This window comes from Homarus americanus, unplaced genomic scaffold, assembly GCF_018991925.1.
Source record: "Homarus americanus isolate GMGI-L3 unplaced genomic scaffold, GMGI_Hamer_2.0 scaffold18702, whole genome shotgun sequence".
Lineage (NCBI taxonomy): Eukaryota > Metazoa > Arthropoda > Malacostraca > Decapoda > Nephropidae > Homarus > Homarus americanus.
The window spans coordinates 26,234-42,649 of record NW_024756629.1 but is presented as its reverse complement, the minus strand read 5'-3'; the positions used below and the strand labels follow the sequence as shown (position 1 = coordinate 42,649).

At 49.0% G+C, this 16,416-nt stretch overlaps 1 protein-coding gene across 1 annotated transcript; it reads right to left on the bottom strand.

The window, feature by feature from the left end:
- Nucleotides 1-15,341: 15,341 nt before the first annotated feature.
- Nucleotides 15,342-15,917, bottom strand: LOC121856882 (the record flags this gene model as incomplete). The annotated part of the gene is made up of 1 exon (XM_042352652.1): nucleotides 15,342-15,917. A coding segment is annotated over one exon (576 nt), but the record flags the coding sequence as incomplete, so codon positions are not given.
- Nucleotides 15,918-16,416: the final 499 nt, after the last annotated feature.

Below are 16,416 nucleotides of genomic sequence, written 5' to 3'. Positions count from 1 at the left end.
GTTGTTATGGTGCTGTTGTTACTTACGCTGTTATGGTGCTGTGTTGCTGTTCTTGTTGTTATGGTGCTGTTGTTACTTACTGTTGTTATGGTGCTGTTGTTACTGACTGCTGTTATGGTGCTGTTGTTACTGATTGTTGTTATGGTGCTGTGTTGCTGTTCCTGTTATTATGGTGCTGTTTTTGTTACCCATAACAGACATACCACCACCACCACCACCACTACGTTTGTCCCTGCCATAACCACCACCATTAACTACTACTACTACTACTACTATCAGCAGTATTATCAATCTGCAACTACTACTACCATTGTCATCACTTCACTACCACCACCACCACTGCTACCATCACCACCACCATCACCATTTCCCTCCCTATCCATCACCCTCCCTCCTCCCCTCCCTTCCTAGTGCCATATATCACTTTCTCTCCCTCCTCTCCTCCCTCATTCGTTTCTTCCACCCACTCATTCTCACCCTCCTCCCTTCATACCTCCCTCCCTCCCTCCCGTCCCCTTTCACCTCCTCTTTTCTTTCCCACTCCTTTCTTATCTTTCTTCTATCTTCTCCCTCCCATTACCCCCTACCCTTTATCCCTCCCTCCTCCCATCCCCTTTCCCTTCCTCCACACCCCCCTCTCTCTTTTTCCACTCCCTCCACAGACCACCCCATATGAACACAAGTGAATCTTAATGTAGCCAGGCTGAGGGGCCATGACTGTGCTATACCCCGGCTTACCACGAGGTCGATCTCCCGCCAGTACATACGTTTGGTGGTCGCCCTATGGTCTCGGCTGTGGGATACGCACTTGCCCCCGAGGTCGAGAGATACGGGGGAGGAAGGGGGGCTTTAGTATCAAGATGGGGGATATTAGTCAAGTCTTTGCTGTTTGTTGATATCGCTCACCAGTCAGGGTTTAAAAAAGGCTGGATGAGGAGATATCAGTAGTCTCTTCCAGGAGGATATCGGCCGGTTAAAGGATAATATCGGCTGGTTAAAGGTTGATATCAGCCTCTAGGGAGGATATCGGCCGGTTAAAGGATGATATCGGCCGGTTAAAGGATACTATCGGTTGGTTAAAGGATGGTATCGGTCGGTTAAGGGATGTTATCGGTCGATTAAAGGATGGTATCGGTCTGTTAAGGGATGATATCGGTCGGTTAAAGGATGATATCGGCGTTAAAGAATGATATTGGCCGGTTAAAAAGTAATACGGCCGGTTAAAGGATAATATCGGCCGGTTACAGGATATTATCGGCCGGTTAAACGATGATATCGGCTTGTTGGCGATGATGTCGGCCGGTTAGAGAATGGTATCGGCCGGTTAAAGGAGGATATAGGCCGGCTAAAGGATGATATCGGTCGGTTAAAGGATGAAATCAGCCGGTTAAGGAATGATATCGGCCGGTTAAGGTATAATCGATGTATCAAGGCTAGGATGTATGATATCAACCATCTAAGCTGTTGGGTAAATGCTATCATGAGGTTGAGGGATGATATCATTCAGGCAAGGCAGGAAATAATGTTCTCTCTCTCTCTCTCTCCACCGTGATGGAAGGAGGAGGGAAGTAGACCATTTTGTACTGACTTCTTTCCATCATGACAGAAGGAGAGAGGAAAGAAGGTGGGAAGGAAGGCAGGAAAGGGACTATTTGTTCTGACTTCCCTCCTTCTCCACCATGATAGAAGTAAAGAATGAAGCAAGAAAGAAAGAAGGGAGGAATAATGGAAGGAGGTAACGAGGGACGAAGGAATTAGGAAGGGAGGGAGGGAGGGTAGGAAGATTGAAGAAGGAATGAATGAGGTAAGGATGAATAAGGAAGGAGGTAAGGAGACCATTTGTTTCTCCTTCAACAACACTTCATTAATTAATAATTGGCTGGTTTGTCAGGTCACCTTCCCTCCCTCCCTATATTCATCCTTCTCTTCCTCCCTCTATCCTTCCCTCCCTCCCTCCTCCCTCCCTCCTATATTCATCCTTCTTTCCTCCCTCTATCCTTCCTCCCTCCCTCCCTCCTCTGTTCGTCCGCCCTTCCCCTCAACTCCCTTTTACCTTTGGATCAACTTCTCAATTCCGATAGCCACCCATCATCATCATCATCATCATCATCATCATCATCACCAATCATCACCATCATCATCATCATCATCATCATCATCATCATTATTCCCATCATTATCATTACCATCATCATCATTACCATCATCATCACCATCATCATCATTATACTATTATTGGGGTTCGTATCACCACATCATCACCACGCTCACTCACTATTATCACCATCTTCACCATAATGGGGCCGCCATCATCACCATCACCCTCAATAAATCTGGCCTGACAGATTTAACCAGATTTTAAGCCTTCGTGGGTAAGCAGCTCTCTCTCCCCTTTTTTCATACCCATCTGCCATCTTCTACCTCCTTTCCTCACCTTTCTCTCATCTCCCAGTTATTATCCTCTCCCTTTCTACCTCGTTCTCCTTATCTCCCTCTCTTTCGTTTATCGTTCATTTCCAATCTAAATTTTTTTCGCTCTCCTGAGTCTCCTCCTTCATTATCATCCATCACCCTCCCCATTTCATCCTCCTTCTATTCTCCTCCATCACCCTCCCTCCCATCATCCGTCACCCCTCCCCATCACCCTCCATCCGACATCATCTCTCACCTCCTCCCTCTCCCCTTCACCCTCCTCACCTCCTTCCCCCATCCTCCCCCATCATCCATTACCCTCCCCCTCTTCACCCATCACTCTCCCTCCCCTTTCATCCAACACCCTCCATCCCTTTCATCCAACAGCCTCCCCTTCATCCACCTCCCTCCCCTTCATCCATTCACTCCTCCATCCCTTTCATCCATCACCTCCATCCCTTTCATCCATCACTCCTCCCTCCTTCATCCATCACCCTCCCTCCTCATCCATCACCCTCCCTCCTTCATCCATACCTTCCCTCCTCCTTCATCCATCACCCTCCTTCATCCATCACCTCCTCCTTCATCCATCTACCTCCCTCCTCCTTCATCCATCACTCTCCTCCTTCATCCATCACCTCTCCATCCCTTTCATCCATCACTCTCCTCCTTCATCCATCACCCTCCCTCCTCCTCATCCATCACCCTCCTTCATCCATCACCTCCCTCCTTCATCCATCACCTCTCCTCCTTCATCCATCACCCTCCCTCCCTCCTCCCATTTTTCCTCACCAGCACGACTCATTTAGGGTCGTCGAGGAAGAATCTGGCTGACCTTTAGGGCCGATCCCAACTCATTATTAACTGTCCTCACCCTCCATCACCCCTCCTCACCCTCCCTCACCCTACCACCTCCTCACCCTCCCTCCCTTGTCTCACCCACTTTTCTTATTTCACACTTCGTCCCCACCACCTCTAGCAACCCTCCCTCCCTCCCTCCCTCCCTCCCTCCCTCCTTCCTCCTCCCTCCCTCCCTCCTCCCTCATTTGTCTGTCTCTGCTCTGTAAGATATTCTGTCGGCTTGTCTCTGTCTGTCTCTCTTGTCTTTGTCTATTTCTGTGTTTCTCTCGGTTTTCTTTTCCACTTTTTCTCTTATTTTCTTACTTTTCTTCCTTCACACACACACACACACACACACACACACACACACACACACACACACACACACACACACACAGGAGTAAGGTTCAGTTGGTTGTAGTTGTTGCTGTTATATAATCTCAGGTGATAAACAAGATTGGTTGAGTTAGATGAAATAGAAGAAAAAATAAGGAATATAAATCGAAGATGAGTTAGCTGTTGTTTATAGATGATGATGTTGTATTTGATTATATAGAAGAATAGTTAAGAAATAGTTAAATCATATTAGAAGGTTGGTTACGAGGTTATTGTTAATACTGAATGTAAATAGAAATAAAACGATGAAAATTAACAGTAAATAGAGATAGATGGCAACATAATGTATCCTGGATGGAGATAGAATAATAGAATAGAGAAATTGAAAGGGGATAGGAAGGAAGCAGAGGGGGGGTGGTATCTGGGAGTGAGGTCAACCTAAAAAACGATAAACGAGGAAATGAACCATAGAATAACGGAAGGAAATGAACCATAGAATAACGGAAGGAAATGGAGTATATAAATGAGTTGATGTATGGAAGGAGAGAATAGGGATAAATGAGGCAGAGATGGAAATATAGAGAGGAATTTTTATGCTGACGTTACTATATATGGATGGATGGATGGATGGATGGATAGATGGATGGATGGATGGATGGATGGAAGAGACAGATTATAAGAGAGAGAAAAGACGTGTGTTTGAGAGAGACAGCTACACTAAACAGGAAAAACAGGAAGCAGACAATAAGAACAGAGGGAGAGGAGAGAGAGGGGGATGAAGAGAGGAAGAGAGAGACCGGGAGGAAAAAAAGAGATGCAGAGAGAGAGAGAATGAATGAATGAATCCGGGTCTACTCAGGCGCGATATGGACACGAGGAGAGAATTTATATTAAGTTAATAAAAAAAAATATATATATTAAAAAGAATCCTATTATTCAACAATGGATGAAAGGAGGGAGAAGGATGAAGGACAAGTGAGAAACGCCGTAACAGGCAACGGATGGAGGATGATGCTAGCTTGTGTTGCTGTGAAGGAGTGAAGTAAATTATAGTGGTGTTGTGAAGGAGTGAAGTAAATTATAGTGGTGTTGTGAAGGAGTGAAGTAAATTATAGTGGTGTTGTGAAGGAGTGAAGTAAATTATAGTGGTGTTGTGAAGGAGTGAAGTAAATTATAGTGGTGTTGTGAAGGAGTGAAGTAAATTATAGTGGTGTTGTGAAGGAGTGAAGTAAAATTATAGTGGTGTTGAAGGAGTGAAGTAAATTATAGTGGTGTTCTGAAGGAGGAAGTAAATTATAGAGGTGTTGTGAAGGAGTGAAGTAAATTATAGTGGTGTTGTGAAGGAGTGAAGTAAATTATAGTGGTGTTGTGAAGGAGTGGAAGTTATAGTGGTGTTCTGAAGGAGTGAAGTAAATTATAGAGGTGTTGTGAAGGAGGAAGTAAATTATAGTGGTGTTGTGAAGGAGTGAAGTAAATTATAGTGGTGTTCTGAAGGAGTGAAGTAAATTATAGAGGTGTTGTGAAGGAGGAAGTAAATTATAAGTGGTGTTGTGAAGGAGTGAAGTAAATTATAGTGGTGTTGTGAAGGAGGAAGTAAATTATAGTGGTGTTCTGAAGGAGGAAGTAAATTATAGAGGTGTTGTGAAGGAGGAAGTAAATTATAGTGGTGGAAGGAGTGAAGTAAATTATAGAGGTGTTAGATGAGTGAAGTAAATTATAGTGGTGTTGTGAAGGAGTGAAGTAAATTATAGTGGTGTTGTGAAGGAGTGAAGTAAATTATAGTGGTGTTTGAGGAGGAAGTAAATTATAGAGGTATGAAGGAGTAAGTAAATTATAGGTGTGAAGGAGTGAAGTAAATTATAGAGGTGTTAGATGGAGTAGCAATTATAGTGGTGTTGAAGGAGTGAAGTAAATTATAGAGGTGTTGTGAAGGAGTGAAGTAAATTATAGAGGTGTTGTGAAGGAGTGAAGTAATTATAGTGGTGTTGTGAAGGAGGGAAGTAAATTATAGTGGTGTTGTGAAGGAGTGAAGTAAATTATAGTGGTGTTGTGAAGAGTAGTAAATTATAGTGGTGTGAAGGAGTGAAGTAAATTATATAGAGGTGTTGTGAAGGAGTGAAGTAAATTATAGTGGTGTTGTGAAGGAGTGAAGTAAATTATAGTGGTGTTGTGAAGGAGTGAAGTAAATTATAGAGGTGTTGTGAAGGAGGAAGTAAATTATATGTGGTGTTGTGAAGGAGTGAAGTAAATTATAAGAGGTGTTGTGAAGGAGTGAAGTAAATTATAGTGGTGTTGTGAAGGAGTGAAGTAATTATAGTGGTGTTGTGAAGGAGTGAAGTAAAATAGTGGTGTGAAGGAGTGAAGTAAATTATAGAGGTGTTGTGAAGGAGTGAAGTAAATTATAGTGGTGTTGTGAAGGAGGAAGTAAATTATAGTGGTGTTGTGAAGGAGGAAGTAAATTATAGAGGTGTTGTGAAGGAGTGAAGTAAATTATAGTGTGTTGTGAAGGAGTGAAGTAAATTATAGAGGTGTTCTGAAGGAGTGAAGTAAATTATAGTGGTGTTGTGAAGGAGTGAAGTAAATTATAGTGGTGTTGTGAACGAGTGAAGTAAATTATAGTGGTGTTAGATGGAGGTTTCACATCAGACGGAATCTCGATATCAAGGAATTTCATCTATATAGTTCGTTATATGGAGGTTCCCATCTAACGACCCCTCGATATAAAGGACTTTCATCTCTATATAGTCCATTATATAGAGGTTGCACTACATTCATTTCTGGCCAGTCATGTATTAAACCAGAAAACACGTGGATAATACTCGTTGTGATCAAGGTCAGGAGGAGGAGGAGGAGGCAGAGGAGAATAAAGAAGAGGGGAGAGCAGCAGGAGGAAGGAGAGGAGAATATAAAGAAGAGAAGTAGGAGGAGGAGGAGTAAGAGAAGGAGGATTAGGAGGAGGAAGAGAAGTAAGAAGGAGAGCAGGAGGTGAATTTAGAGAAGGGGAGAGAGGAGGTGAGGCGGGAGGAGGAGGAGGAGGAGGAGGAGTAAGAAAGGGGGAGGAGGAGGAGGAGGAGGAGGTTTTTGAACGTTTAATAAATTGAGTTTGCTCTTGTTATAACTTGGGCAAAATTCCAGTTGGCTGAAGCAGTTTACTACCACCACCCCCACCACTCACCACTACCCCTCACCACTACCACTACCCTCACCACTACCACTCACCCTCTCACCACCACTACCCCCTCACCTCTACCACTACCCCTCACCACTACCACCTACCCCTCACCACTACCACTACCCCTCACCCTACCACACTACCCCCTCACCTCTACCACTACACCCCCACCACTACCACTACCCCTCACCACTACCACCTACCCTCACCACCACCACCACTACCACTCACCCCTCACCACCACCACCACCCCTCACCCTACCACTACCCCCACCACTACCACCACCCCACCACTTCACTACCCCACCCTACCACTACCCCTCACCACTACCACTACCCCCACCACTACCACCACCCCCACCACTACCACTTCACCCCCACCCCACCACCACCACTACCCTCCTCCCACCACTACCACTACCACCCCACCACTACTACCACTACCCCCACCACTCCCCCCACCACTCTACCACTACCCCCACCACCACCACTACCCTCCCACCACTCACCCTCCCACCACTACAACCATCCTCCCACCACTACCACTACCCTCCCACCACTGTTACTACCACCCTCACCACTACTACCACTACCCCCACCACTGCCACTCACCTCACCACTACCACTACCCCCACCACTACCACTACCCCCACCACCACCACTACCACCCCACCACCTACAACTACCTCCTCACCATCTCACCCCCACCACTACACTACCCTCACCTACCCACCCTCCCACCACTACCACTACCACCCCACCACTACTCACCACTACCCCACCACTACCCCCACCACTCTACCACTACCCCCACCACTACTACCACTACCCACACTACTACCATCACCACTACCCCCACCACTTCTACCACTACCCACCCACCACTCCTCACACCACCCCCTACCACCACTAGTACCCCTACCCACCACTACTACCCCATCACCACTACTACCCCCACCATCACTACTACCTCCACCACTACTACCCCCACCACCACTACTACCCCTATCACCATTTCCACTAATACCCACTACAATAATAATAATAATAATAATAATAATAATAACAAGATCTATCATATGAATAAATTAGGTGCCGTATTAGTGAGATGGCCGAGAATTATGTGAGGTGAGTTAGTGGTGTTGTGAGAGTGTAATTGTTATCTGTTATTAATTCCCATTTGCATGTAATTGTGTTTATTTTGTGCAGTGATGTACGGGGGAGGTGGGGAATAACAGGGGAATGGGTGAATAATGATGATAATGGGTATATGGTAAGGGTGAAGAGTTATAATGGGTGAACTGGTATGGGTGGATGGTTATGGGTCAGTGGTAATAATGGGTATATGGTAAGGGTGAAGAGTTATAATGGGTGAACTGGTATGGGTGGATGGTTATGGGTCAATGGTAATAATGGGTATATGGTAAGGGTGAAGAGATATAATGGGTGAACTGGTATGGTGAATGGCATATGGTAAGGTGAAGAGTTATAATGGTGAACTGGTATGGGTGGATGGTTATGGGTCAATGGTAATAATGGGTATATGGTAAGGGTGAAGAGTTATAATGGGTGGTATGGGTGGATGGTTATGGGTCAATGGTAATAATGGGTATGGTAAGGGTGAAGAGTTATAATGGGTGAACTGGTATGGGTGGATGGTTATGGGTCAATGGTAATAATGGGTATATGGTAAGGGTGAAGAGTTATAATGGGTGAACTGGTATGGGTGGATGGTTATGGGTCAATGGTAATAATGGGTATATGGTAAGGGTGAAGAGTTATAATGGGTGAACTGGTATGGGTGGATGGTTATGGGTCAATGGTAATAATGGGTATATGGTAAGGGTGAAGAGTTATAATGGGTGAACTGGTATGGGTGGATGGTTATGGGTCAATGGTAATAATGGGTATATGGTAAGGGTGAAGAGTTATAATGGGTGAACTGGTATGGGTGGATGGTTATGGGTCAATGGTAATAATGGGTATATGGTAGGGTGAAGAGTTATAATGGTGAACTGGTATGGGTGGATGGTTATGGGTCAATGGTGATAATGGGTATATGGTAGGTGAAGAGTTATAATGGGTGAACTGGTATGGGTGGATGGTTATGGGTCAATGGTAATAATGGGTATATGGTAAGGGTGAAGAGTTATAATGGGTGAACTGGTATGGGTGGATGGTTATGGGTCAATGGTAATAATGGGTATATGGTAAGGGTGAAGAGTTATAATGGGTGAACTGGTATGGGTTGGATGGTTATGGGTCAGTGTAATGGGTATATGAGGGTGAAGAGTTATAATGGGTGAACTGGTATGAGTGGATGGTTATGGGTCAATGGTAATAATGGGTATATGGTATGAAGAGTTATAATGGAACTGGTATGGGTGGATGGTTATGGGTCAATGGTAATATGGGTATATGGTAAGGGTGAAGAGTTATAATGGGTGAACTGGTATGGGTGGTATGGGTCAATGGTAATAATGGGTATATGGTAAGGGTTGAAGAGTTATAATGGGTGAATGGTATGGGTTGGATGGTTATGGGTCAATGGTAATAATGGGTATATGGTAAGGGTGAAGAGTTATATATGGGTGAACTGGTATGGGTGGATGGTTATGGGTCAATGGTAATAATGGGTATATGGTAAGGGTGAAGAGTTATGGGTGAACTGGTATGGGTGGATGGTTATGGGTCAATGGTAATAATGGGTATATGGTAAGGGTGAAGAGTTATAATGGGTGAACTGGTATGGGTGGATGGTTATGGGTCAATGGTAATAATGGGTATATGGTAAGGGTGAAGAGTTATAATGGGTGAACTGGTATGGGTTGGATGGTTATGGGTCAATGGTAATAATGGGTATATGGTAAGGGTGAAGAGTTATAATGGGTGAACTGGTATGGTGGATGGTTATGGGTCAATGGTAATAATGGGTATATGGTAGGGTGAAGAGTTATAATGGGTGAACTGGTATGGGTGGATGGTTATGGGTCAATGGTAATAATGGGTATATGGTAAGGGTGAAGAGTTATAATGGGTGAACTGGTATGGGTGGATGGTTATGGGTCAATGGTAATAATGGGTATATGGTAAGGTGAAGAGTTATAATGGGTGAACTGGTATGGGTGGATGGTTATGGGTCAATGGTAATAATGGGTTAATAATAGTGGATGACTTTTAATGAGTAAATAGTAATAAAGGTAAATAATAATAATTGATAAATTGTAATAATTGTTTTTATTTATATTCTATTTTTTTTGTCCCTCCCCCTTCCTCTCCTTCCCTCCTCTCTCCCTCCCCACACACACACCTTTGAAATTCCTTGCCTCTGCCTGCCTACCCACCCACCCACCCACCCACCCACCCACCCACCCACCCACCCACCCACCCACCCACCACCCACCCACCACCACCTTAACCCACTCTTGCCCTCTGGTATATTAGACTCACCTGATTAACTCTGTGACGTTTGACCAGGGAGTAAAATATTGGCTACTGTCAACTCTCTCAATAGTGAGGTTTCCAGTTGTTATTTTTCACGGGTTTTTTACCTTGTGGCAGAATTGGGAGTTAGGTTATTTAAAGACGTCCGGTGAACTATGTGTCTTCCTCAACATGATAATGGAGCGAGTGATGGCGTTTACTATTATTATTGTTTGGTGATGATATTTTAATGAGGGTATTGTTATAGTGGCTGTTATCATCATCATCATCATCATCATCATCATCATCATCATCATCATCACATTACCTGCTGTATTATTGTTGTTATTAGGTTATTATCATTATTATTTGTGTTACTGTTTATTATTGTTGGTGTCGTTATTTACGCTACTTATGGAAGAGATGGTAGGGCAAAAGAGGAATGAAGAGGGTATTGGAAGGAGAGAGAGGATGGGAAGGAAATGAATGGGAGAGGGAGAGAGAGGAAGGAAGGTAGGGAGGGGTGGGGAGAGAGAGAAGGAAGGGAGAGAGAGGGGGGGAAGGAAGGAGAGAGAGGGGGTGGAAGAAAGGAGGGAGAGAGGTGGAAGAAAGGAAGGAAGGAGAGGTAGGGAGAGGTGGGGAGGGGATGTCAAGGAGGGATTACTCAGACCAGGAGATCAAACAGGTTGCTTTAAGTTGAAGGAAGGCTGGGGAGGAGGGAGAGGGAGGGTGGGGGGAAGGAGGGGGGGGAGGGAGGGGGGGAGGCGGGGGAGAGGGGGGAGGGGGTGTGAGGAGAGGAGGGTTGGAGAGGAGGGGAGAGAGGGAGGGCTGTGGGAGGGGAGAGGGAGGGCTGGGGGAGGGAGAGGAGGAGGGAGGGGAGAGGGAGGGTTGGGGAGGGAGAGGGAGGGGAGGGAGAGGGAGGGCTGTGAGGGAGAGGGAGGGCCAGAGGGGAGAGGGAGGGCTGGGGAGGGAGAGGGAGGTGGGGGGAGGGAGGGGAGAGGGAGGCTGGGGAGGGGAGAGGGAGGGGGGGGAGGGAGAGGGAGGGCTGGGGAGGGGAGAGGAGGTTTGGAGGAGAGGGGAGGGTAGGAGGAGAGGGAGGGGTTGGGAGAGAGGGAGGTGGGAGGGAGGAGGGGGAGGGAGGTTGGGGAGAGGGGGGGGGGGAGGGGGTGGGGGGGGAGGGGGGGAGGGAGGGAGGGGAGGAGGGAGGGGGGAGGAGAGGGGAGGGTTGCGAGGGGAGAGGAGGCTGGGAGGGAGAGGGAGGGTTGTGGAGGGAGAGGGAGGCTGTGAGGGGAGGGCAGAGAGAGTTGAGAGGGAGAGGAGGCTGGGGGAGGGGAGAGGGAGGGGTGAGGGGAGAGGGCAAGGGGAGGGAGAGGGGAGGGGTTGGGGAGGGAGAGGAGGCTGGAGGGAGGAGGGGGAGGGAGAGGGTTGGGGGAGGGAGGAGGGGTTGTGGAGGGGAGAGGAGGGTTGGGGAGGAGGAGGCTGAGAGGAGAGGGAGGCTGTGAGGGGAGAGGGGAGGGAGGAGAGGGAGGGTTATGGGGAGAGGGAGGGTAAGGGAGGGAGGCTGGGAGGAGAGGGAGGGGTTGTGAGGGGAGAGGGAGGGGAAGGGGAGGGGAGAGGAGGGCAGAGGGAGAGGGGAGGGCTGTGGGAGGGGAGAGGGGAGGCTGGAGGGGAGAGGAGGGCTGAGGGAGAGGGAGGGGTTGTGGGAGGAGAGGGAGGGTTGTGGGAGGAGAGGAGGGGTTGTGAGGGGAGACGGAGGGGTTAAGAGGGAGAGGGAGGTTGAGAGGGAGGGAGGGCTGTGAGGGAGAGGAGGGCTGGGGAGGGAGAGGGAGGCTGTGAGGGAGAGGGTCAGAGGGGAGAGGGAGGCTGAGAGGGGAGAGGGAGGGCTGTGAGGGGAGAGGGAGGGCAGGGGAGGGGAGAGGGAGGGTAGGAGGGGAGGGAGGGCTGGGGAGGGAGAGGGAGGGAGGAGGGGAGGAGGGCTGGGGAGGGGAGAGGGAGGTTGTGGGAGGGTGAGGGAGGGGAAGGGGAGGGAAGAGGGAGGAGGGGGAGGGGAGAGGGAGGGGTATGGAGGAGAGGAGGAAGGGGAGGGGAGGGAAGGGGGAGGGAGAGGGGAGGCTGTGGAGAGGGGAGAGGGAGGGAGAGGGGTGAGGGGAGGGAGAGGAAGGAGAGGGAGGGGGAGGAGAGGAGAGGAGGGAAGGTGTGGGGGGAGAGGGAGGGCTGAGGAGGGGAGAGGAGAGGGAGGGCTGGGGAGGAGAGGGAGGGGTTGCGGGGGAGAGGGAGGCTGTGAAGGGGTGAGGGGAGAGGAGGTTGTGAGGGGAGAGGGAGGGTGGTGGGGGGGAGGGAGGGCAGAGGGAGGGTGAGGAGAGGAGGTTGTGAAGGAGAGGAAGGGCTGGGAGGGAGGGAGGGTGAGGAGAGGGAGGGCTGAGGGGAGGGAGGGATGGGGAGGGGAGGGAGGGCTGGGGAGGGAGAGGGAGGCTGGGGAGAGAGGGGAGGGTTGTGGAGGGGAGGAGGAAGGTGGGGAGAGGGAGGCTGTGAAGGGGTGAGGGAGAGGGGAGGGGAGGGGAGAGGGAGGCTGTGAGAGAGGAGGTAGGTGAGGTGGAAGAAAATATGGAGAGGGGTGTGGGGAGAGGAGGAAAAGGGGGAGAGAAAGATAATGTAGGAGATGAGAAGAGGGAAAAGAGGGAAGAATGAGGAAGAAGAAAGGGAGAAAAGTAAAGAACATGGACAGAGAGAGAAAGAGGAGAGAATAGGAGGAACGAAAGTAATAACGCGAGGAAGTAAACAAATGGATGAGAAGAGTAGGAGGAACAGGGAAGGAAGAAGTGAGGGAGAGAGATAGGAGGGGAGAGGTAAGGAAAAAGATAAATGAGGGGAATAAGGCAGCAGAGGAGGGGAAAATATAGATAAGAGAGATAGAGGGAATACGAAATTGATAGATAAGTAGGTAGGGGGAGAGAAAGGGAGGGGGGAGAATGACAGTGAGAGAGAGTTAAAGAAAGTGAGAAAATAATAAAGACGAGAATAGAGAGAAAGGGCCAAAAAACATAATGAGTTAGAAGAGAGAGAGAGAGAGAAAGAATTAAAGAAAAGAGAATGAGTGAACAAAACAAAAGTAAAATGATAAAGAGAGGAACCAAAAGAGAGAGAGAGAGAGAGAGATGCTGTACCACATGAACGATATTCGGCCGTGATATAAAAAATACACTCACAAATTACCTGGTCTCTATTAAGGTGCTCACAAGGACGAGGGAGAGGAAGGGAGGAGGGGAGAGGAGGGGGCAGGAGGGGAGGGAGGGGGGTAGGAGGGAGAGGGGAAGAAGGGGAGAGGGGAGGGGTAGGAGGGGAGTGGGAGGGGGGGGGTGGAGGGGAGGGAGGGGGGGCAGGAGGGAGAGGGGAGGGGGGGTAGGAGGAGGGAGGGAAGGGGGGGGCAGGAGGAGAGGGAGGTAGGGAGGGGAGAGAAGGGGGGCAGTGGAGGGAGAGGGAGGGGGGTAGTGAGGGGAGTGGAGGGGGGGCAGTGGAGGGGAGAGGAGGGGGGGCAGTGAGGGAGAGGGGAGGGAGCAGTGAGGGGAGAGGGAAAGGAACAGGAGGGAGAGGGGAGGCAGTGAGGAGAGGTAGGAAACAGTCAGGGGAGAGGGAGGGGGTAGAGGAGAAGGGGCAGAGAGGAGGGAGGGAGCAGGAGGGAGAGTGAAAAGGAACAGTGAGGGGAGAGGGGGGGCAGTGAGGGAAGAGGGAGGAGTGAGGGAGTAAGGAACAGCAGGAGAGTGGGGAAGGGAAGCAGGGGGGGGAGGGGGGGCAGTGAGGGAGAGGGGAGGGGGGGTAGGGAGGGAGGGGAGGGGGGCAGGAGGGAGAGGGAGGGAGAGGGAGGCAAAGCAGGGTGAGGGGAGAGGGAAGGGAACAGTGGGGGGAGAGGGGGGAGGGGCAGGAGGGAGAGGAAGGAACAGTGAGGGGAGAGGGGGGAGGCAGGAGGGGAGTGGAGGGGGGGGCAGGGAGGGAGAGGAGGGATTGGAGGGAGAGGAAGGAACAGGGTGAGAGGAAGGAGGAAGGAGAGGGGGGCAGGAGGAGAGGGAGGGGGGCAGGAGGGAGAGAGGAGAGTGGGAGAGATACTGTAAGAGAAGAGTGAGGGAGAGATATCAGGTGAGAAGAGTGAGGGAGGAGACTTATCAGGTAAGGAGTGAGGAGAAAGAGTGTTGGAGAGATGGAGGATGTGAAGGTGAAGACAGGTGTGAAGAGGAAGGAGAGGGAAAGGTATTAGGTGAATAGAAAGGGAGAGGAAAGAAGGAAGGAAGATGTAAAGAATAAGGGAGAGAGAGGAGAGGAGGAAGAGAAGGAAGGATGGTGTATAGAATAAGGGAGGGGAGGGGAGAGAAGAGAAGGAAGGAAGGTGTAAAAAGGTTAGGAAGAGTAGAAGGTGAGGGAGGAGGAGGAGGAAGCGGAGGGGAGAAGTCGTTGGAGGGAAGATGATAAGGGAGAGAGGATGATGTGAAAGAGAGATAGGGGCGGAGTAGAGCGAGAGAGAGAGAGAGAGAGAGAGAGAGAGAGAGAGAGAGAGAGAGAGAGAGAGAGAGAGAGAGAGAGAGAGAGTCCACAAACTCCAGACCAATTTGCAAATGTTTTTCTTTTATTGGATTCCTTTCACGGCAACATTGAGAAACAGGAGACGAGAGAAGACCGAAGACGTCAGGGGGGGAGGAGGAGGAGGAGAAAAGAAAAGAGAGAAAAAAAACATTAGCTTGAGATAAAGAAAGATAGATAGATAGGGGAGAGAGAGAGAGAGAGTACAGGATGATCGCTCGATAATACCAAGACCAACAACCAATTGTTATAATACACACCAACGGAAAAAGAAGGAATAAAAGAAACAAATAAAAGCAAAAAAGAACGATACAGAATATGTGAAAGAGAGAGAGAGAGAGAAGAAGAAGAGGTAGAAATAAGCTAACAAACACCGAGGGATTTTTGCGCATTTCGGTGTTCCGTTTTATCTCTTTGTTGCAGAAGTTGGCAACAAGCCCTTGTCGAGGGTCCTGGTCCTGCTGAAACGTGGAGGGCTGCGTCTAGACCGAGGTACACAGGGTCTGGGTGTTGAGGAGGCACTCTTTACCACCCGTGTGATGATGTGTACACGGTCTGGGTCTGGGGTCTTGTGTTGAGGAGGCACTCTTTACCACCCGTGTGATGATGTGTACACGGTCTGGGTCTGGGGTCTTGTGTTGAGGAGGCACTCTTTACCACCCGTGTGATGATGTGTACACGGTCTGGGTCTGGGGTCTTGTGTTGAGGAGGCACTCTTTACCACCCGTGTGATGATGTGTATACGGTCTGGGTCTGGGTCTTGTGTTGAGGAGGCACTACCACCCGTGTGATGATGTGTATATGGTCTGGGTCTGGGGTCTTGTGTTGAGGAGGCACTTCTCACCCGTGTGTGATGATGTACGGGTCTCTGGGGTCTTGTGTTGAGGAGGCACTTTACCACCGTGTGATGATGTGTATACGGTCTGGGGGTCTGTTGAGGAGGCACTCTTACACCCGTGTGATGATGTGTATACGGTCTGGGTCTGGGGTCTTGTGTTAAGGAGGCACTTACCACCGTGTGATGATGTGTATACGGTCTGGGTCTGGGGTCTTGTGTTGAGGAGGCACTCTTACCACCCGTGTGATGATGTGTATAACGTCTGGGTCTGGGGTCTGTGTTGAGGAGGCACTTTACACCGTTGTGTATACGGTCTGGGTCTGGGGTCTGTGTTAAGGGAGGCACGATACTGAGGCACTCTTAGCAGATGATGTGTATACGTCTGGGTCTGGGGTCTTGTGTTGAGTGAGGCACTTTACCACCCGTGTGATGATGTGCACGGTCTGGGTCTGGGGTTCTTGTGTTGATATCTAAGGGTCCTGGTCCCACTGAGATGTCATAGAGAAAGTGGCATACAGTAGTATATAGGGCCCTGGTTCCACTGGAGACGTTGAGAAGTAACTACAAGAAGATTCACAGGTTGCTGGTGTCACTTTTTATGATACATTCAAGAGCTAAATATTTACAGGATCCAATTCCCACGGAATCATGGATGTTTTAGACTAGACGATGATGCAGAGGGTCTAGATCCCACTGAAACGTCTGGGTCCAGGGGTAAGGGTCTATCCACTGAAAGATTAAATTCGTCTCAGTGAGATAATATCTTGATTCACTTAATGGGATGAAGACACAGGTGTTTGATGTGTTGTTATATACGTTTAGAGCA